The sequence below is a fragment of the Rhopalosiphum padi genome, chromosome 1 (genome assembly GCF_020882245.1).
Source record: "Rhopalosiphum padi isolate XX-2018 chromosome 1, ASM2088224v1, whole genome shotgun sequence".
Lineage (NCBI taxonomy): Eukaryota > Metazoa > Arthropoda > Insecta > Hemiptera > Aphididae > Rhopalosiphum > Rhopalosiphum padi.
Genome location: NC_083597.1, coordinates 1,832,914 through 1,858,520, shown reverse-complemented (window position 1 = coordinate 1,858,520; position 25,607 = coordinate 1,832,914). Strand labels below are relative to the sequence as shown.

The window sequence follows — 25,607 nt, the reverse complement described above, 5'->3', positions numbered from 1 at the left end:
TTATAAGACTCCTTGCAACGGAAAACAACAATATAATATTATAGTCTCGTTTAATGGAAAACTCAAGTATTAAAATATATGCTCGCGATTACAATCTTTATAATATTTAGTTTATCCGCTCGTGTTCGGCAGTCTAACCGTCTCAACTGCACCCTGTACACTTTACAGCCAGGACTTGTTAAAAACATGTCAATAGACAAAAATAATTTTATAAGAATAGTTACCGGTATTAATATGTCCGTCCGTATTGGTTATTGTTCCGCAATGATGTACAGAATGTAGATCAACATTTTCGGTAGTTATATCTCATGATGGGACTATGGTTACGTATAACATAAATTATACGCGATATTATTGTTTTGTTGATTTTATAAATATACGAGTATAAAATAACAATACGATATGTTTGGCCTGTACGTACACTATACATAGACGTGCGCCTATCCGGAGATAATCCTCCCATTTTTATGTGAAGGAGAAGGGTTTTCGGGGAGCGCGAGGAAGAATAGTTCCTTAATATTAGTGTGTTTGGATAATATTATGGAAACGGTTTTTATATAGTAAGACATGGTAACCTGTAAATCTTGTGTATGTTTTGGTCCTCATGTGTATATAGTTTCATCGGAGATGTTTGGAGAATCGTATTATAAGTATACGACGAAGGATTTTATTTAAGTTTGAAAAAGCACTACACACGAGCATATGGGTTTATAGCATAATGGATATATCATAGGTGTGCGTACGGGGGGGGGGGGGTCCGGGTGTGCTTGGGCACCCCCCGACATGTAATTGGGGCCTTAAAATTTTAAGTCTTATAGCATATTCTATGGGTCCGTATTTTAACTAATGTTACTAGAATAAAAATGGTATTTTTTCTAAAATATGTCGTAAAAAACATTATGTTTCGGGATAAAAAGAAATAATACAACGTAAACTATTTTAAATTTGCGTGATAAAGCTTATTACGATTATAACAGCTAGATGGCATTGACTATAAAAGTAAAAATAATAAATAAATATTGCTATTATCTTGAAAATATTATATTACTCGGTACTAGTAATACCACTGATTAATATGTGATATTATAATGTAAGTAATGTTTATTCGTGCATTATAATTTGTTAAAATATGTACATGTATTTTTAAGAGAGGGCCTAAATTAAGAAAAGAGCCCGAAAAAATTGTAGGCACCCCTCCAAATTCAAGTCTGCGCACGCCTATAGGATTTATAAATTATTAATTTTGTACATAGGTATTAGTTTTCGCACGTTTATCAATATGTGTAATCAACATTAATAATTATATTTTCAACCAATGTATAATGTAGGTATATATATTTAGTTGGATGCATGTGAGTTTCTAATCATATAAAAAAATATGAAATTTTTAATTGCAGATTATTTGATTAGCTAGACACTTCTATAAATTATAATAATGATCGGCTATAAACATCCTATAATTCAAGACATATAATTATGTATGCGTCTGTATGATATAGAAAACGGGAGGGTCAACAATATTATTAGCGTGTTCGTTCAGATGAGTGCGCGTTTCTTCACTTATCGCTATTACCTACATAATTATTATATCGTTTACATATTCTTATCTAAACACCTTTCACGTATAATATCTAAACCATTATATTTTTTAACTGTACCGGAAATCATTTTCACGATGTTCGCAAAAAACTGAGATTTTTTTATATATTTATTTGAGGACCATACTGAACCGTACTGGATCCCGAAGAAAATTGTCTTTATTCGTAAAAATGTACAATCTTGCCAAATTTCATAGTTAGTATGATTTTTGAAAATACATTTTAATTAACGTTTTTAATGTATTTTAATTTACGTCCGATAATCATACAAACGGTTTATTAGCATAACATTATATTACGCATAATGAAGGCTTAGATATTATAAAAATTGCATAGTAACATTCACAAGTAGAATTTTTAATTTTTTAATTACAACCAAATAACCAGAAAAAGTAATATGATTTGTTATGATTTATTAAAAATGGGAGTTCTCAATTTTTTAATAGTATTTCCTAAGTTCTGAAAACTTTTGTGACAGTTATATAATTACATGTCCATTGTATTCAACTGAATATATTTTTTCAATTGATGAATACAGGGATATATTCTCAAATTGACGTTTCCTAGTCTTACTCAAAAACTATGCACAGAAATAATTTCGTGAAATATATTATTGTTAATATTTTAATTATTTATAATTTTATCCGATAAACTCATGAAACGCACCTACTATGTTCGTAAGTAGAGGTATACGTGTGTGCAATAGTTAAAGAAATAAATACTACAAAATGGATTTTACCTTAAGTCCTTAAACGTTTTAAGCTAATTATATTTAATTGACTGAAAAAAATTAGAATGTACTGTTATATTATATATTATAAGTAGGTACTGTACAATTATATTATTAAATCTGGAAGTAATTATTATCGTTTTCTCAATTTTTAATTTTATGAATATGTCCATAAAAAAATTTTTCACATCGCAAGGAGTGTAAAATCATATGTCTATTTTAGATATTAAATTGGGATTGAAATGATTCCACTTCTTATTATGTTAAGGTAATCTTATATACTTTGTTATCAGGTTAAATAAAGTTTTTTTATTCGAAATGCCATAGAGATAAATACGTTATAACGAGAGTAGGCAAGTATAATATTACTTTTATAAATTATAAGCATATATGACCAAATTAAATTATAATGACTTAACACGAAATAATTTTCTAAACTTAAGAATATTGAATAATGTGTACAAAAAAATGCATTTTCTTGTTTTTCAATTTTTTTTTTTATTTCCAATAAATTACTTTAAGGTATACCAAATACCTGTTGTATATGCAAAAAAGTGTATAACAATAAATTACAAATATTTCAACTATTCAAAATTGTTGCTTCTTTTTTAAAATAATATCAACATAACAACAATTCCTTACAATAATTAAAAAAGGTGTAAAATTATATTATATAATGTATAAATGAAATAATACACATTTTATATTCATAAACATACATTATTTCGCATTGCATTGTTTTCGTGTGTATAAAAAGTTAATAATTTTAGGTATGCATTGTCTTTTGCTAAGAAAATCATCTAAAAATAATATTTTTTAGATTATAAAAATTGTAATAAATTAATACTGAGTTTCTTCATTGAATGTATCAGCGTTATTTAGCTGTTTGAAGCATGGTAAATTTAATTAGGTACCTAAGTTTCCGGTGCACTGGCGTGTAATGAGATTATCCCTGACTCCTCACGTCTGAAAACAAAAACAAATTATACACCGTTAATAGTTTATTTCATTATTACAATGTTTTCAAATGTTCTGTATTTATGTGATTTTTTTAAATTGAACATAATATTTTAATATAACTGATGTTATACTGTCAACTGAATAAAAGCATAAGTGAGAGGATATTATTATTGTGCTATAATAGTGCTAAAATACTGTGACACTGAAATATAATTTGCAAATTGTAAAAATATTTTATTTATAATAGGTGCCTTATACTGGTGAATTGTAATGGATATAAATATTCCCATTTTTTTTCATGTCATTTTTTATTTACCCAAAACATTAACTGTTGTCTGATCCTATTGAGATCGCATAAGTATCTATAGCTGCTATTACATCCTAAAAACACAAAAACATCATTTTTCAAAACCTAATTTACGTTTAATCCATCGAATTATCGGACACTTCGAGCGCATTCAGTACAAGTGGATGGTAAAATAATATCTTGTCCTTAATATACATCAATCATTTTTTACCACAATAAGACAAACATATTTATTTTTTAATTGCTTATAAGAACTTTAGGGATGTTATTTATTTTTTAAACATAATAATTAAATATACTAAATAGTAAATATCGTAAACACTAGACAATGTTAAGCTTCAGTACTAGAAGTCTGCAATATTTGAAGAAATACTGACACAAATAAATAATAACCACTAATATTACTATTAAAGTTTTTCGTTTTAGATTTTTTTAAATACAAATAATAGAGACCTGTTTATGATACAGGTCAATTTCATTTTTAACCTGCAAATTTGCGGGTTTTTAGTACCTATATAATTATGTATAGTTTGACTTATAAATACAAATTACAGAATTATTTAAAAAAATTTTTTTCAATTTTTATCCAATTAATAAAAGTTTTTTTTTCAAATGTTTAATACTTTCAAAATGTCATCTTACCATTTGTCCCATTAGAAACTGTATCGCCCCATCGATTTAAGAACTCAAACACAACACCATTTGTCCAACCAAAACCTGTCTGCGGAGTATACTCACCACCGCCACCAGTTTCTCCTGAAGCTAGAACGTCATACTATAAAACAATTTTAAAATTAGATATGTAGGTACCCATGTCTTAAACTCTTAAATGGCATAATGTAATGTTGTATTCATACTTTTTCAAACATCATTGATTTCTCTGCGAATCCCTTATAATTTGAGCGTAACCAAACTTCGGCTAATTTTTGTGCTACCTGTTGTGCAAGTTTCTGTTGCGTCTTGTCTAGACCTTGAATGATGAAAGCTTGCAGAGGAGGCCATGCATTTGGAAAGTCCCATTGTTGTGACGATGCATACAAAGACGTAGGTGTTCCTGGATAAACATTTTAACATTGTTTTTAATAATGTAATTATTCATAATTTCAGTGTGTTTCATGAATAAAATTATATATATTGCGTGTTAACAGGTTGTCATCTATTCAAAATCTTATAACTTCTTAAAAAAGTTGAATTATAAATGCTTCTATTTATTCGTACCGTTGAAATTTACACTATAATCGGGTTCGATAATATGTTGATCTCTTAAATATCCCAACACTGCACTAGCTACAGATTTTTTCGGCATGCTGTAACTTTCAGTCCACAGAGGTACAACATTGGAAACGAAAAAAGTATTCTCGACTTTTATTGTTCGTTATGTCCCAGTCGAACCATGCTCCCAAGTCTGGTCTCCACATAACCTATAATACATATACAAAAGTGTATATTAATACATAATGGATAACGAAATATTTTTATATTATTAATATATAATATCTTATTAATAATATTGATGTAATCATATTACTTCTTGTATACTGTTAAGAAGGTTCGTGGCAATCGCATAATATTTCTGGGCTTTATTTGTATCTCCCATCTTGCTATACCATGTACTTAACAACAGTGCATTTGCGTGTAGTATACTATTCAAATCGACTGGTACTATATCTGGCGTATGTATGTCCGACAAGACACCTGTATTTCATAAAAGTTCATACACCGTATTATATTGTGTTTGAGTGTTTTTAATTTAAATATAATAGAAATACATACCACGATCCGAGCCATTAGAAGTTATAAACCATCTACTTGAAAAGTCCCATCCGGTCTCTGCTCCAGACTTAATTTTTACATAAAAATCGTTTTTTTCTTCTTCAGTTTTAAAATGTTCCGCTGTTTCATAGTCCTCTCTGTATACGAACATAAATACTTTACTCACTGAAATTGTAAGTCTATCAAATTATACAAACCTATAAGACTCTGGTCTTGGACCCCTGGATGGTGCGTAGAATCTTGCCATTGTGTACGATTTTCCGTTTTTCTGGAAAGTGACCATTCGGTTTTCCGACCAAAACTCGAATTCACTGTCCAAGACCTAATTAACAGTAATTGATCATACAGTGATTTTGAAACTATTTTTTACATGATAAATTAATGATTGAACTTACAGGTATGACTTTTTTTACATAATCAAAATCGTTAGTTGCTTTATAGTAACTTGCCACCATCAATGACACCATCGGCGGCTGTGATCTATTTAAGTAGTACACTCGTGCACCGTTCGGCATGAAACCAAATAGCTTCACGAGGTATAATATATTGTCAATGACACCTCTAGCTGTTGATGTCATATCGCATAATAACATTCCGTTAACAATCCAGTACGTGTCCCAATAGTAAAGTTCTCTGAATCTGCCTCCGGGTATGGCAAACCCATTTGGAGTCCATATCAGTGAATACTTATCAGGATGTTCTTTCACGTCGTCTTTAACTTTCCTTGCTAGGGTTTTCCATACTCTGTTTAATCCCAATGACCATTGTTTATAATTTTTATCTCTAATCCGGTTAGTGATCGATGGAGTTTCAGTAAAGTCAGGAGGGCTCCACTCCTCTAACTCGTCACCATCTTCTAAATGCTCGTCAACAAATCTAGTTAATTCGTCATTAGGAGGCACATTACCGTTATAAGAGTCTTTCAATGTTTTGTACTTCTGTAAAAATCTCAGATTCTGTGTATTTTAGTTTCTTATCCACAAAAGTTTTCGAATCTGGATAAATTTTAGACAGTTGTACGTCATGCAAAAACTCACTTTCGCAGTAAATTTTGCTAAAAAAAACATCATTGTGAGTTAGATTATTATTAATTTTATTTTTAATACTACGTGAAAATTAGTATATTTAATTTTAAATGGAAATTTGTATTATATAAATTTTTAATTAAAAATCAATGATTATTAATTGCATAGTAATTCAATCGTTTTCGTATACGCTTTATAAATAGTTTGTTCTATTATAATATATTGAATATTTCATTTTTATACAATTTATATTTTCTTATTATTGGAAATGTATTTATTTTTTTATATTCAATTAACTTTTATTCACATAACATGCTATTATTTTATTTATGATTATTTAATTTATAAAAGGTACACGCTAAATGTAAAATATATAAGATGGTATTCTTTATGTTATTTACATTCACTGCTAAATAAAACAATTTAGCACGTACATTAAATGTTAAATCAACAATATTCTCAGACAATCAAAAATTATAATTCTATTGGTATCAGTTAAATGAACTTTAATCTTAATGATAAACCAACTCAATTACATTATTCAATATTAGTTCTTAATTATATAACTAAACATGTTAACATGTTTTTTTTTAAATACATGTTTAGAAATAAATATCATATTTTCATTATGACGTATCACACATGAAGTGTTGTTTTTATTAATTCAAATTATTATGTGTAAGTACTTAAAAAATAAAATCGTTATCTAGATACGAATAGTACAACCCTATCGACAATTTTATAATATTGACATTCTATACTATAACGATGGGTATTGCATATATATATATAATATTATATATGCCTGCCTCGTACCTCGTGTACTCGCTACCGTACTTATTTTACAATTGGAATTTAAAAACTAAATACCAACGAATCATTAAAAAAATTATAACAATGAGTATGTAAATAAGTTAAAACACATGTAGTCAAATAGAAGAAGATACTTTAAAATAATCGATTTCAAGTTTTAGTATAATCGGAATACCTATGTAATTTCTTCATGAATTTATTGTTTTTGTCCTAATAAATACTTTATTAATCGATAACTACCTATTTATCTTTAAATAGGTATGTAAAGAAAACTACATTTAAGTTTGTTGAGTTATAGCTAGTTGTTCTATGCCATAAACTTATTATTATTCGTTATTATTTCGAGCAAGTTATAAATTAATTTAAGTCATAAATATTTAAAAAGATACAGGTAGGTAGGTATCCGTCATTCCGCCAATATTGTAATTGTAAAATACGCATGCAGTATAATAATAATTGAACTCGTTTTATACTTAGGCATAGATTAGTATTAGGATTTTAAAAAAAAAATTACAATTTTACATTAATTTGTGTAACAAATTTCTATACCTACTATTATTATGTATTATTTATTTTAATGTTAAAATTAAGTACTAATTTTTTTAATTGTTTAGAAATATTCATCATATTTTTTGGGAGGTAAGTACCAAAATATTAATAAATTATTATGCTTGGAAAAAAAACGTTTCTTATTTTTTAGCATTTTTAGAGAAAATTGATTAAAAATGAAGAAATACCTATAATACGAGTATGTAATTACTTGTTTTATTAAAATTTCTACCATTTTTAAATTTGAAATGAAAATTTTCAAAGCATAGTTTTTTTAGTGTATGTGTTTGTGTGAATAAACAATAACGTGTTAATTCATTTATTTATGTTCAAAATATGTTTTTAATGTTGTTGTACGTTTATTTGTTATCTCGTTAGCATCAGTTATTCGTTTCTACTAAGGCTGTAAGACAATACTTGGTAATTATTCTAAAGATAAAACATTTTCAATATTATGGTAGAGTTTCGGTAAAGTGATTTATAATATTTTTACGTTGTTAATTTTAAATCGTTATAGTTAATTTATGATAACATAGCATATTATTAAGTAGATTTATAATTTTTTTAATGGTATAATAATATATTACATATGGTATTTACAGTTTACAGTTTTACACACGTAATTATAATCAAAATATTCTCATTATTATGGAGTAGGTTGGAAACACTTAAAAAGTGATGCTGTATTTCTTAAAAAGTTTTAATACCTATTATTATTACTTGACTATTTATTAATCACGATGATTTAGATATAAGCAATTGTATTAATTCACTTTGTTTACTCTTAATATAATAATATCAAATAACTATAATATTTTGATTTACAAGTTCAAAATATATGTTTTGTATTTTTAAATAATAATTTATGTATTAATTTTGTAACATTAAGTTCTAATAAAATAGTTTACTAGTTCTACACGTTTATTATCAATAAAAAAAAAAAATTAACAAAGTGGTGAACATTTTCCTATGACCTCTGTATGACTTCATTAAATTTGTTTTAACTTTCAACTAATAGATATATTATAATATTATATATAGTTTCTAACCTATTTATCCATACCTACATTACACTATTTGTTTATACTATACATCAGTCATCAATACATAGACAAAAAAAAATATTATTGTTTTTATAATTATTGCTTTTTTAAATACGATTTACTCTATTAAAAGCTTATATTATTTAAAATATAAATTTTATTTATAAGTTTAAAGTGCAATTTTTACTGAAAAATTTCACCAATAAGAAATTTCGAATATAACTCTGGGGTCCATATTATAATTAAATTCAATATTAAATACAAGTACCTATATATATATATATATATATATATATATATATATATAAATAATTTAGGAATAACATAAAGGTTTTTTTGAAACCTAGTTATTAGAATTAATAAATAATTTTTATTTTATTATTTTAAATTAAAGGTGGGATATCGAAAATAGGTGTAAAATTTTTTTTAAATAAATCCAATTTTCTGTTTAATAAATTAAATTCAAAAAATACCTTTGGCACGATGGCTGTAGTCCATTGGATTCCTGATAAAATCCTCTTGTCAAATGAACAAACTCTTGGTTATTTGCATGTGTATAATACACAAAATGTACCAGACACACGACTAGTAAGTGGAATCTCATAGTTTCGAAAATATTATACCAATTACAATAACGCGTATGTGTACACAGAGAAAAAAATATTTTTATTCTATTTTTTCCAATAAACTAGCATAATCTATTTGTTATATTTTGTGTTAAATTAAAATATTATTTATTTTTTCAACTAAAAATTGTATTATTAAAAAACAAAAAAAAAAAAAATGAGATTTTTGAGTTGGACCAAGAGCCTCCTTCACAGGTTTCCTACAGGCCTTGCACGAATCGACTGCACTAATGACCAGCGTACATTGTGCCTTTATCGGAACACAAGACCCAATGCTAATGTTGCCTAATAATTCATTAGACAGATAGTGTACGGTAACCCCTCATGTGTGATAATTTGTGCAAATACGAACAGATAAAATACACGCAGTATACGCACAAATTGTAAAAAGAAATTGTTGACACGTCTTCGTATTGTAATCTATTTTCCCCCTTTATCCTTTTACTAGTTTTACAACAAATATATTACTTTAAATGAAGTAGCTATACGCAGCAATATGTGTACAAATTAGCTCTATTCAAGTAGATTTTTTTTTCGCATATCCTTGCCCAATTTTCATGGCCATGTCCAACCGTTCTATTATTATGTTCAAACGAATTTATGGTATAACTGACAAATCCTACTGAGGCTTAACATACTATCATTGATTTTTTTTTTTTTACTCAGTTGTAAAACGTGATTACTACCGATGTATACACAGTTGTCACTGTAAACTATAGTACTTTTGTAAGTAAAAAATGCGACCAATATTTATTTATATCGTATGAATCTATACATTGATTTTTATTTGTATAATGACAAATCGTATTTATTTCATACAAAAAATTGACAAAACAAATTTTACAGCTCGAGCAGTGTTCATTTGTTTTATTTTTGTTTTATCATCGTAATATTCACGGTGTGCTAATCCATTGCGCGTGCATTCAACAAATAATACATTTTCTATTGAATTATTCTATATATAATATTTATTTATAAATGATATCAAGACGTACCAGACCAAATGGCAAATATATTATATATTATCATTATCATTAGTAAAAATATTCGTGTATTTATTACACTTCTCTTCAACCATTACATTTTATGCATAATAATATTTATTCAATTTAAACGGGAAAAATTTTTAACAACATTACTCGATTTAATTCCATGAACAATATAATAGAACCTTTCGTGACTTGGAACTTATTATGAATATTTTTTGGCTTTTTTTTATACGAAAAAATAATTTCTGTCTCAAAATTTGTATCATTAAAATTATTATTAAACAAAATAAATGTACATATTATATATAAAACATTTTTTATTGAATATTTATTTAAGATGAAAATAACCACGTGACTAGAGTTTATTAAAAAGATAATTTTTTTATCAGTACTTAACATTGAATTTATATTTGTTCAATAAAATAATACGTCATGTCTTACATATTTACGTAAGGTATTAAATTATTAAGTACTTAGCTACTTATTTTATAATAGGTTTAACTATATTTTTTATTGAGTACTGCAAGATGAAAGCAACATTTTATTTACTTCGGTCATCAATTAAACAATGGAATAAATAGTAATATCTATATGTATAGATAACAAATTGACATCATTACTATTAGATACTTGAATTTTGAAAGCAATGATAAATGTTATCATTTAAAAAAAAATGTTGAGTTAAACTCAATTTACTTTAGTAGTTTTTAGTACATTTTTTTAAACTCTAAAAGTGCTCATAAAATGCTCATTAAATAATAATAGGAAATTTTTATTTTACCAAAATATTTTTATTCTTACTAGTACAATATTAAACTTGTAGGACGTAGGTACTACATTTTCAGGTCTTCGAAATCAAATTCACCAATTTTATAAAATGATAAAAAATATATTTAATTATTATTTGTTACAGAAACTTTTTTAAGTCATTAATCTTTCAGATTAAAAATAAAATGAATATACCACCGTGGTATTACTATGTCAATAAAGTATTTTAATATAATATTATAAATCAACTACCTAAAACTCTACCAAAAATTGAAAATAACGCAAAAAGCTTCCAATTTATTTTAGTTGATCTTAAATTTTGGATAAAATATTCTATAATAATATTAACCTTGAAATAATATTGAGTTCAAAATTCAAAAGTATTATATATTTGGCCTATAAACGGGTTATACACTTTAAAAGTAATTTTTCTACGTAAAAAAAGTTACTTTATACGCCATGACTTACATTATATTTTATTCTAGTATAATATAATCACTCGCAGTCATAGTGTGATTAACTATATGAATACTTAAATAGTTACATTTCAATTATTAATTTAATTTATAAATATTATCCCTGTGTATCAACTGTCTCTAAACTTAATACAAAAACAAACATTTAAACCTTACGTAAATCAAAACATACTTGAAAATAATATAATATACAATACACTATTCACACAATATCAAATTTAAAAAAACATTATTACCTATCAAGCAATAATATACATTGAGTACGTCACTCGGTTAAGAATGGTAAAATTTACTGCTTAACATATCTTCGTATAGTATTAATTATGAATTATAATTTTTTTTAGTAACTTGGTATTATAAAGTAAAGTTGTAGCTACAGCCATTTTTATCCTTGAGAATAGATTTTCCAGTATATCCACCATCAGTGTTGGAAAAAAAAAACGTATTTGTGATCGCGCGTTATATTATTTTCACGTTCATATTCTGCGAATGACACGTGGATGTCACTCGCTTATTACAAATAGAACGTGAACGATATTTATCATATTAAAGAACTTGAATAATTTTTAGGTCGTTTAAACGAAGGTCCTTTTTTAAAATGTATTTTTAATATTAGTATTTATTATAATATTTCATCTACATGGTGTAATATCGACAAATTCCAAATTAATTCTATTTTTATTATACAAAAAAAAAACCAGTAGGTACCTATAAAAGATTTATTTTTAATATTTAAAACATTTAAAAAATACACTGTGCGAGGAATCGAATGTGAGTGAAATATTATTTATAATTACAATATTTAGTTTGTTAAACTGTGGAATATTTATTAATATGCATTTTTAATTTTCTAATGAGTACCTACCTGGATTTACTATAAATTATATGTATATTGTACAAAACTGTACTCATGAATTATAATGTATAACTACTTATTTTGTATTTATATTTTGCATGTAGAATTTATTATAATTTTATAGATAGTTGATTATATTTTTATACTTCGATCGATTTATACATAAATAGGATAAATTCCACTTTATAATTAAAATTAAAAATTCTAACATTTTTCCATCTGTAGTAAATATCGATAAATACGAGGGTAACTGATTTCACGTTACTTAGCTTGAATTATAACCCCTATGGCCTATATCATCTTATGCCTATTGCCAATACTAATTCTTATTTCTTTTGTTTTAAATTTAACTTTTGATAATTTGCATTTTGCATTGTATAAGTATTTACTTACCTAGTCTTTTTTTTTATCTAAAATAGTTTATTATTGAACATTTGTTGAATCGTAAGTGCGAGCCATTTTTTTTTATACATGCATAAATATATAAATAACAATTAGATTACTATAACCTACCTATTAAATATTTTCTAGAATATATTTTACATTATATTTGGCTACGATTTTAATAAATGCAATATCACAGTGATTATTTTTATTTTGGGTAAAAGTATATTATCCATATTATATTATATGACTTTTAGTTTATCAAAAATGCTTAGGAGCAATATTGATGTATACTTTTTTTGCACCGGGGCTCAATAGATATTTTACAGAAAGTGTCCTAAATTCGGCGCAATTGACAAATACTGGTATAATGTACATCTCATTTCATTAAAATTTTAAAAAAAATTTAATTATTTAATTTTTTCACGTTTATTATAACTTTTTTTTTTCTATAAAATATTATATTCAAGTTCACGTTAATAAAAAAAACGTGATCTTTAAAAAAAAAAAATTAATTTTTTGGAGGAGAACGTGAACTAAAGTTTTTGAACACCGTTAATTATCTAGTACGCTTCAAATACGGAGTTAAAAGAAAATGAGATGTACATTATTTATGTGGAGATGAATTATGTGATATTTTTGTGAAAATCTAACAAAGAAGATTTGTTTAAATACATTAATTCGTAAGATTCTTCTTTGTTTAATCACGTGTATAGTTTGTTTATCCAAGTATTATTACATACTATGTAAAACTATTATGTTAATAACTGGAAAGAATTTATGGATAGGTATTTTAAATTTAATTGTATTGTAAATATAAATTATTATTCTTATTGGATTAATATAGAATATTATATATTGATTAAAAATAGATCTACTGATATAATCTATATTTAGAGGATGTAAAAATAGTGGAAAAAAATATTTTAAAATATTAAACATCTAAATTATCTTATCACGTGGATTTTTAATGCTTTAACTAACTTAGCACTATAATATGTTAATACTCTCGTATATTATAATTAATATGTAGTTAATAGGTAGTATTTTACATTAACACTGTTTCTATACCTACTTATCATGACAGTAACACACGTTCCTATACTTACCGCATAACTATTTACGCACATTAATATTTTTAATTCGTTTATACAACTCATGCCTATCTATAATAACGTACGATTTGAATGATTTCTTATGAAAAATGTTTATTATTCTTAAAAAAAAGAATCGCCGGAAAACAATTAAACAAAAGAATTCATGCTTCAATTAATCTAAGGTTAATAAGTCTATGTAGGTTATCTAAATTGGCACTAATATATTTGCATATTGCTAGTTAAGTGTATTTTTATTTGCAAACATCAAAACGATAATACAACAAGGACAATCGAAAATTCGCAAACAATCTATATCACTGCCAGATTTTCAAGATTTATGTCTAATTTATGCGTACTACACAGATTAGGCTAACGGAGTATCATATTTAATTTTTAAATTTAATGTTAAGTGAAATATTCACCATACAATATGAAAGGAGGAAGTACAATTACGTAGGCGTTTAGTGATGTTTAGAAATTCAAATTACGTTGTCCGTCAAACTATTTACATTTTTTATTATAATTAAGACGTACTGTTTAACACATACATACGTCATAAATGTAATAAACAGTTACAGTTATTACATTTTCAACGTAATTATAAAATTAATTTATAGTTATTGTATTTTTATGATTTGTTTAAAACCCTATACAATCATTAGTTGAACAAACATACTTAAGAGGACATTATTTCCGCAAGTATTGTCTCGGTTTTGCAAATGCGCATATGGTAAATTTTAAGTTCAGAACAATCCCTTTAATTTTGTTATTTTTAATATCAGAATGAATCTATCATTAAATTAAAGGTAATTATTAAAGGTTGATTATGTATCTAGGGCACCACGAAGGATTTTATTAATATTTTGATTTTGATGGAAGTTCGTAACATTTCAAATTGTAAATTTTATGTACGTTTATAAATATTTAAATTTCAAAAAACTCATAACTTACTTTAAAATTAAAATACTAAAAGAGCCTACGTAGCCGTGGGGTAGATATAAGATTAATATGTTACATTTAAATTTAAAAATAGGCCATCTAACTCTTATATTAAAAATATCTGAGTTAAGTGCATACGATATTCTGAACTCAAGATCTGCTATGCTACTTATTTGTTTTTAAAACGGAGACATGCGGTTTAATGCCGTCCTCTTAAACGCATTTAAAATGGCTTGACTTAACCAGTGGATTAGGGAGGTATATCCTGATATATCGTCAGCACAATATAAATTTGTCATATGTGTTTCATATATATATTATGTATTCTCACAAATGTAAGTGTGTAAGCTTTAAGACTTAATTTATTAAACCTATGTCCTATATACAACATTTAGATTTTACTTTTTATGGTTTATGTACACAAATGATTTACACCCACTACACTTAATGTAATTATTAAAGTATAAAACACTTGTAAATGTATACTCCTTTAAATATTTATTCTAAATGAAGGACTTGAGAATACCAATATACTATATTGGTTTTCAAAATAAGAAAAGTCTAATACATATTTTTAGAGTTATATTGAATTAGAAATCCTAGACAGATGATGCATTACAATTAATTATAATAGTATTAAATAATTTTAATTGTTATACTAATTTGAATACTTAGAATATAATTTTGTATTTTAATCTTAGCAATCACTATTAATTTCTGTATAATTAAATTTGTGTTAAGTATTTCCCTGTAACTATTTGTACAGGGACATTAGAAACATAATAATTTTATAATTACACCTTGTATGATATTATATATTTTTAATTATTTTTTTCGGTCTTTAAAAGTTTACAAAAATAATTTATTTTATTTCAATATTAGGTATCTATATGTAAATTAGTACAAACTATAAATATATAGTTTATATATAAAAGAAAAGGCAGTACCTAGTTTTACATAGATGAATTTAAATCAATGTAAAATATATAAGATTATTAGTTCGGACAGCGATTCTTAACATGAGGGTCACCAGATTATTTAAAGTCACCTATGCTTAAAATAGGAATTTTAGTTTTCCATCAAAAGTTATGTATTTTAACTTCCGAGAAAAAAAATGTTAGATATTTTTTTAGAATTCATATAATATATCATATATTATTATTATTACTTATTGTTTTGTCGCAGCCGAATAATTATTAAATTAAAATAGATAAATATGTTTTAAACATTTAATATTTATATTATATATACGATACACCTAACCTAACCGAGATGAGCAATTCTATGGATATAAGACTTGTTTTATTTTCAAGCATAGTTAAAACTACTCTCAACGCCTTTCTCTAAAAAGCAATCTGAAATTTTCGTCAAAATGTGTTGTTATTTTTTGAATATGATAACTATACAAACACACATTCATATATATTATTTATAACATAAAGTAATGAACAGATTAAATAAAAGTATCTTTTGTTTCAGTAACCAATAGCTAACATATAAATAAACCAAAAATATTCAATTTTTATATGCCATAATACAATTCTTGTGTGGACCTTATAACAACCTAAATGATTTTAAAATCAATAAATGCTATATGCATTTCCTGTCTCTCGAAGAATATATGTACGAAATATACTAATAAACGTACAATAATTTTTATATATCAATTAATTAAATTTATCTTATTCAGTAATTACCAAGAAGATTATTACATCCTAAGTATAAAATTAAGTATTATAAAATAAAACTAAAAATAATGACGTGAGTAAAATTGCTACAAACATCGGAATTCAACTTACAATTATTTACAATTTGTTAAGAGAGAGCGATTGGTAGGGAATGGGCTTAAGAACTGCTGTCCAAAATTTAACAGATTAAAACAGGAATACAGTCAACTTACGAATTCCGTGATCGTGAATGTTATATAATCATAAACAATTGAAAAGCTTTAACATACAATTGGTTTGGACTGATTTGAAATACAAAAAAAGCTGCTACCCAAAACCTAGTTCTTTCAGTACCTAATTTCTGATCATTAAACTTACACATATAATTAATTCAGAGTATATTTTCATAGATTAGGGGCAAACTTGTTACACGAACAATAAAAGATAGTGTAATATGTGTAATAATTGCTCGCTTTCCGCCCGTATAAGTTACCACATAATATATTATTTCCTTGAATAGTTGATATTTACAAGATTTAATACTATTTTATTAATTTTTTTATTGAACATTTCAACTTTTTAAATAGACGTTTTTGTAAATTATCGATATATAATTATCTATAAATTCATAGTAAGGATTTTATTTTTCGAAAAATGTATACACTATAATATAGTATATACATGGTATGTATAATAACGCGTAGTATATTAGAATCTGTGTGGAGAAATTTTAAATATTTAAATAAAAATGTTATACATATGGACTTATTATTATAATATTATCTATATTCCATGGACTATTCATGGTCATAAATTATTATTTGGGTATATTTATACACCAACTGATTAATTATAATTTAGTATGTTTTGTTATTCATTGTATATTAATGTAGTAATACATTTAGTATTTTTTATTGTACCTCCTGCTATACAATCATGCGCATCAAATTAATATTAGAGTTAGAATGCAATACAAAGCAAATGTTATAAATAATAATGTTATACATATCGTCAAAAAAATTACGGTTTATCATTAGAGTATTCAGTTTGATGATCCATGCGGCACAAATACCATATGCAGTATGATCCATATGTTATATGGCCATACAAATATGGGCCGGGTAAGATTGGCATTCGTGTGTTCAAAAAATATGTCTTCATTGTATATACATTCATAATATACAGTCTCAACGTGCAGTTCATCTAAATCAATATTAAATATTTTAAATTTATTTAGCTTTGCTTTAGTAACAAATATATTGCAAGAAATAAATAATATGCTATTTATGTAGTAGTAGGTAATTGGCTATATCAGTGGTGGGCCTAGTGTTTGATTTGTGATATGGGGAGGGTGAAGAAAATTAAACACCTGCATAAAATGTATTAAGACATATAGCTATGTTATATTGGCAACAACAACGATGAGTGATGACACTAACTAAAAAAGTTTTCTATGATAAAAAATGTCTTTAGACATGAAAAATAAAAAAAACACTTATAATTATTATAAAACCAATTGATTCTTCGTTTCACTAAGAACCTAAAATGGCTTTACGTACATTTTGATAACATTTTAATACTAGACTATAAGTTGTACTTCCTACGAGTATAAAATACTAAAAATGTGAACTCACAATTTTTTATAAGCGTTTGGAGTTCATATTTTTAAAAAAATTGTCAAATCACAAACGTTTGAAAATTATTTTATGTAGTAGTAAATCTATAATATTTTAATTTTAATAACGACACGTGGAAATTGAGTAAAGGATTTCTCATGAGATTTTTTACAAAAATTTAAAATTCTAAAATGCAATTGAAAATTTTCTGTTTATAGCCATTTCAAATTAAAATTTTGATGAAATTGGTGTGATTCTGAAAAATATTTTCATAGATACTTGATACTTTTCATCAATATTCAATACGTATATTAATATTTACTTAACACAATTAAATTTTCATAACATTAAAATTAACATAAACTATTTATTCCTCAAATCTAGATATTCACACGACTCTGTGGATACATTGGTATTGTCGTATTGATTAAAACCTAACTTTTAAAGTAATTTATTTTACAACTTGTAGTACGGTAGGTTAAATTAATAGTTATTACCGAAAACATTGCATTTGAAAATATTATTATGTGTATAAAATATAATAATATACGCATCATAACTTTCAAGTGTCGACAATTATTTTTAAATCACATCAAAATAAGTAATTTAAACCGTTATTCATCGTTTAAATATCTAATAATTCTAATTTCATTCAAATGTTGCAAAAACTGTCTATAAAAAAAAATTAGTCAATATATAGTAACAGAAAGAGCTACTTATAAAGAACCTTGCGTTTAATTATTTAATTCTTAGCTATAAAATTTCAATATTTCATACATTTTTAACAACAAAATAATTCGTAAATTTCCGTGAATTTTGTAAGATTCTATCAGAGATTTTATTAAAATATATAAGTTTGTATACGAAATATTTAAATATTTATTTAATTGTAAAAATATTTCAGGTGTTTCTACGTTTTATTGTTTAAAAACAAATTGTAAAGAGATTAATTCTCCTCATGAATAGTCCCTTAATTAACTTTCGTATTTTATAGTTGTTACATTAGTGTCAATAGGATACAAAACTTAACTTACTAATTATAAAATCAATATAATAAAATATGATTTAGTGAAGGGCAATGATGTTTGGGTATTTGGCGATTGTGGATGAGTAAAAAGCAATGTGTCTTTGCTCCTCCACTCTATGAATCCACCACTGACCTATATAATATTAAGTATATTGTTATTAAGTAGGTATTGATTTAAACGTTAAGTGGTGTCTATAATAATGGTGTTTGTAATAATATGTATTTTTTATATATAGATATGAGATAACAGCTAGACACGATTATTTCATGTAGATATTTGCAAGTTATAAAGTGTTTTTAACTCACAGTGATAGTCGTTCTTGAAAATATGTATTTTCCCGGATCGTTATTAGTGATAATTTGTTAGAAATCATTGAGCATTTTCGTTCGTTAAGATATCTTCCGGTTTAATAATGTATTATTATATACTGTTTCGTTGAAGCACTTATTAAAATTACATAATATAATTTACAATTAAATTATCAAACACACAGCGACGTGTTAATTTTAACGTGTGCCGGATATAGCGACATAGGTACTACTACAATAGTTGTATTAGTATTTTAGGTATGAATTTAATAGTTATATTACTAATATTGTGTCATATCATAACTGATTGTAATGTTATTCCATGTAACACCATGTACATAGTACGACGCGGTCTTATGAATATTTTTATTCACAACATATTAAACTAAAACATCAATGCTATACTATCATCTACACTGTGCATTAAATAGCATATTTTGAGGGTTATACGTATACCTAACCTAGCCCGATAGCGACGGCATAACATCAATACATTTTATGGAGTTGTCGTTACAGTCGTTATTCAACAATAGTTGCTTTTGAAAATTGCTCACATGGCAACAACATTATAACATTATACCTATTATATAAGTATGTATTATTAGTTATTATACATTAAATGTGCAAAGTACATTTTTATGGCCACGATTTTTCATAGATAGCTGCATAGTAGTATGTATAGGTATTATTACGAATATACTACATATATTTTTTATTCTAGTACACCGAAATCGAATCATATACATTTTCGATGACCGACGGCCAAAAGGTATAATATTTAAAAAAACATAATCACAAAGTATATTGTAGTAAGTTAAATAATATGTTTAGCGATAGGTATAGGTATATATAATCACATTTTATATTATTTTATTTTTTATTTGAATGCCCCTCTGGTTATACTTATTATCACAATTACGAGCTTTCTTGTTTATAAATTTCATATTTATCTTTTGACAATGATCTTCTTTTCATCAGGGGTGGATCTAGGCCAAGATAAGTAGGGGCAATTTTTAAAGGAAAAACATGATATCTATGATGTCTTAGAAAATACGAATAATGAACTATGAACTAATTACGTTAAAAACTTAAGCCTGAAACGGGAATGGGGGGTCGCCCCCATAGTCCCCCTTGGATCCGCCCCTACTTCTCACTACTTTTACTTAGTTCTAACTTATTTCTTGATGATAATTGTTTTATTACTACTACAAATTATTACTCAATAAATTAATGATTAAAGTAATTATTCATTTATAACATTTACACGACGTGTTAAGAAAAAAAAAGTTTTTTTATAATTTATATAAATATATTAGTATTAATTCATCAGGTTAACTCATTTCCACAATTTAACATTTAATAAAAGATCACAAAACTGTGCTACGAGGCATATTCAAAACCTAATAAAAATATTCCTGATTTTTTTCTAAACATACAATACACCTGTTACATTGATTCACTAGTATCACTACCTATATAATAAGTAATAACAGTTATAATTACAAAAATATTCTATTTATACTTCTTCTTCTCTTCTTCTAAGGCGTCTTAAAGACCATTAAGGTCCATTGCCGCAACAACAACTTCCTTCCACCTATTCTATTTATACACTAAAAACAAATGATACAGTTTATTAAATATGTTTAAACAGGATATAGCAGCATAAACTTATATCAAAAAACGATAAAAATGATAAAAAAAAACAATAATATTATTTAACATGTTGCATGTCAAAAAAAAAATTTCTTTCTTATTCAGTTTATTTAAAAACACATGTGTGTTTAACTATCTATTAAATTTATAATAATATTTATGTTTTGTTAAAAAATTATATTATCAATTTGCCGGTATTTTTTTAGTTGAATCTTTTGTTCTTTGAACATTTAATATTAAAATTAAATAAAACGAAGTTCAAATGCTGTTGAATTTCTATAATTGATTATTTATTTTGTACATTTTATAAATAAATAAATTATTATTAAATATTGAGTATAACGGTTTTCTTCCGAAGTTACCCTTGACTATTATCATTGTGTCCATTTTCAGTCAAAGGTTATACTCCAATTTCTACCAAAAAACTTAGTATAGATATTTTTTGAGAACCCCTCAATCTAAATCTATCAAACTATAATAATTATAATGTACATGTTTCATCTCATCATGTCTATATCGTATCAAGTATAATATAATTTTACCGATGTATATACGTTATAATAGTTGGATTTATATTTTAAATGCATAACAGTTAAGTAAAAAATACATGTTTTTGGTAAGTAAAGTGCAATGAGTTCCTAATATAAGAACAAAAATTCTGTGCACATTCAATATAATAAATTTAAAAATAATATTAGAATAAAAATGAAAAAGCACATAAATTCACATACTCGTACAAAACGTTTAACGCTTTTTTTTTAATTTAACTACACTCAAAACCTACTATATCGTAGTTATTATACACACTTCTCCGGTTTTCTAATTTTAAAATATACCTGTTACATATATTTACTAGAAATTATAATTATTACATTTACCTACCTAATAAATAATAATAGTCGCAATCACAATTTATAATAATCTATAATCTATTACTTTATTTATTTTATCAAAATCAAATAATTGAATTTATTAATTATGTTTAAACAGTACTATATGGTAGTAGTGTCTAATAGTTTAAAAAATGATAAAAGCGACCAAAAAATCTCTTTTTTATTTTGAACACAGAAGTTAATTGATAAACATGTTTATTTAACAAACTTTTAAATAATTGATAATAATACTAAAGTTGTTGTTAAATAAATTATATTATATCTATTTTAGGCATTTCTTTATTTTTATTTTATGTTCTTTAAAAATATAATATTCAAATGGAATAATTAGTAACGTTGTTCATACGTAAAATAATATTTTACTTATTTTTGCGGTGTGTTAATAATCCTGTACGTATAGTTTTTTATAATTTTGTTACTGAACAGTTTTCGTAAATTGAGAATACATGGGCGTAGTGCCAAATTGTATTTTTTTTTTTTAGGATCCCAACTTAAGCTAACTATATCGTTTATAATAGCTGTTGTACTTCTATTATTATTAAAAAACGTTATTTTATTTTATTCTTTATCAGTAGGACGTGGACATCTCATTGAAATTTACATAATATATATCTCAAACAATTGTACTTTAGACAGTATAACTGTGTACAAACGTGTATTTAACTTGGCACTTTGCTTTAATTTTCTGTTACAGTTATAAATGTAATTATATAGTTTTAAGGAATATTTATATTATAAATGAGCAAACTAATGTTATGCTAATAACTGACACACTTTATCTAATTTATTCATTGGAATTAAATGCCTAGAAAATAATAAACCTTACATTAATATCACATATGCAACTCCCATTCTATGGAATCGTCGTCTCTTATCTTTACTAGGTGTGAACTATCGTATAAAGGCGGTAACTATTCTTGTTCTTAAAACAACTTAATCATACAGGTACTGGAGTATTATCGAATTTCTATGACTTGCATATGCATTTGCGTATTGTTTTGGGTAATCACTAAAACTGAAATTCTAAAAATAAAACATAATTAACATAAATTGACGTTTGATTTAGGGTAATAAATAATTATTTTAGTTGTTTTCGATAACAACTGTAAATAATTTTAGTTGGCATATTTATTATGTATAATTAATATATTATAATGATTTTGAATATAGAATAAATTTAAAAAAATTTAATATGAATACATTTATAATTGCCTATGTTTAACTTTGAAAAAAAGAAATGTACCTATATTATATATTTGGTTCTCTTTTATTATTTTTTCTTTCTTTCATTATGTAAATATGTAAATATGTAGATAATTCAAATATCTTACACATATCCTACTACAATTTAGTAACTACATCATGTGTTGTCTCCATCTTAAAAATACGTAACATTGCAAATTTACGCTCAGAAAATTACGTTGATTTTTTTCGATTATTCAAGTTCAAGTTTCATAGTAGATCGATTCACACTAATTTTTAAATTAACCTAACGGTGTTGCGTCCTCTTAATAGTGTCAGAATTGATAATATTTTAGTACTAAAATTTTTCTCACAGTAAAAATAGTTAGAACTCGAGTTACGTTAAATAGATAGATTTCGATATATATATTTTTTTTTTTAATTGAATACTTTATACAAAAGGTATTAAGCTCGGGTTTTTAAAACTCTATTTTCAAAAGTTGTAAAAATTAAAAATGATGGGAAAGTTGGTACCGCATTGTTGTACATTAGGTGTCTAGTGAGTAGTGGATCATTATTATGAAAATGTTAAATTTGGATTCTAATATAACATATATCGTTATAGGTATATATGAAAAACGATTCTAAGCAGTGATACTCAGCCTATATTACCAAGTTTATTTCGTTATATGTTTTTTGATATAATCATTAAATTAATTTATTTTCCTTTTAAATTTTTAATATTATGATAGGTTGATATACATAATTGTATTTCATAAGAAATAAATTCTTTTAGAATTTATAGAAATTCTAAAGATCAGCTTTTGAATGACATCATAAACAAATTAGAGAAATAGAGTAAATATGAATCATCCAGTATAATATACATATACATATATACATATAATATATATATATATATATATATATATATATATATATATATATATAAATATTATCTTTAATATAAATTGTCGATTTATGTTTATAGGCATGCGCCATTTTTAATAAAAATTATATTAATTGAATGCTTGAGTTACAAGAAGAGATACTTAAATCCTTGAATTTAACGTGATTCAAACGTGAATTTTGTCCTTTAAATATGGAAATTAAATTTATTTTTTATTTTTTAGTAATTACTGATTACCATTGGTTACACGGAAGAAAGATAGTTTTATGGCCCATGGGCAAGAAGGTACCTTTTTAAAAATGTCATTTTGTTCGTTAATTGTTCAGTTCTAAATATTAGATTACATCGAGGACACATGTCGTGACTTTGCATGTGAATAAATAATAATAATCCACTTTGGTGCTGCAATTCTAGGAGAGTATAGGCGCTTCTGCTAAAATATATAATTGTATTAACATTAAACATAATATTAAGTAGATAATATTATAATTTATTCTTAATCACTACATGTAAAATATGCAAAACATAACATTTTAAATTCTACTATTATTTAAATGTAATGAAAATGATGATTACTTAGTGATGACTTATATTTCTGGCTAGAGTTATTTCTAAATTCTAAATTATTTATTGCAATCGATATAGTAAACATCGTTTTTATAGTGCAACGTCCGTCAATTGTACACAATTTACCCGTGTCTGCGGTACTTAGGTACTTATAATTAAAGGTAAATATAATAACGTTATCTTCTAGAAATGTACATATTATGCTCTAGTGCTCTACATGGCACTAAAAATAAATATATAAATATAATATTAACATTATGACCTAGGTACTGCTATATGAATCTGTTTGCGTGAATATTATTGTCAGATATATTATTCTATATAGCTAATGCCTATATATGAACTGTATTTCTACATGTTTTCAAAGACCAAGAACGTATACGTCACTAAATATTATTAATAACAGTAATTAGTAATAATAAATAATTTATATAGTAAAACATGTAGGTACAGTGTAATAGCAGCAACATACAAGCATTACTTATTTGTTGTTGTATTCTTTAATCGAATTAACTTTTTAAAATATAATATGAAACACTTCTAAGAATAGGTTTTATTGTTTTTTTGAAAAATCTAAATTGCTTATAGATATTCGATTTTTTGTATTGTAAATTATAAAATTTATCTAAATAGGTGGATACACGTCTTGACGTCTTGTCCTGGTACGGCTGATGCATCTAAGATAAACATTATAGATAACTAAAAAAAATATTTATCTGGATAAGATATAAAATAAATATATATTATGTGCATGCATTTTTCTGGGTAATTTCACCCATCTGTGACAAGTTTTTGTTTGATATAGTATTATAGATTTGTAGATAATACCTACAAATTATACTTAAATGTC

The 25,607-nt window shown here is 25.3% G+C and overlaps 1 protein-coding gene across 1 annotated transcript; it reads right to left on the bottom strand.

The window, feature by feature from the left end:
* Positions 1-2,966: 2,966 nt before the first annotated feature.
* Positions 2,967-10,054, bottom strand: LOC132931952 (trehalase-like). Its single transcript, XM_060998074.1, is given in 12 exon segments — positions 2,967-3,294; positions 3,605-3,669; positions 4,238-4,370; positions 4,453-4,649; positions 4,814-4,946; positions 4,948-5,016; positions 5,124-5,290; positions 5,369-5,505; positions 5,566-5,690; positions 5,764-6,312; positions 6,314-6,422; positions 9,272-10,054. Coding segments are annotated over 12 exon segments (1,821 nt in total). The 5' UTR covers positions 9,403-10,054; the 3' UTR covers positions 2,967-3,288.
* Positions 10,055-25,607: the final 15,553 nt, after the last annotated feature.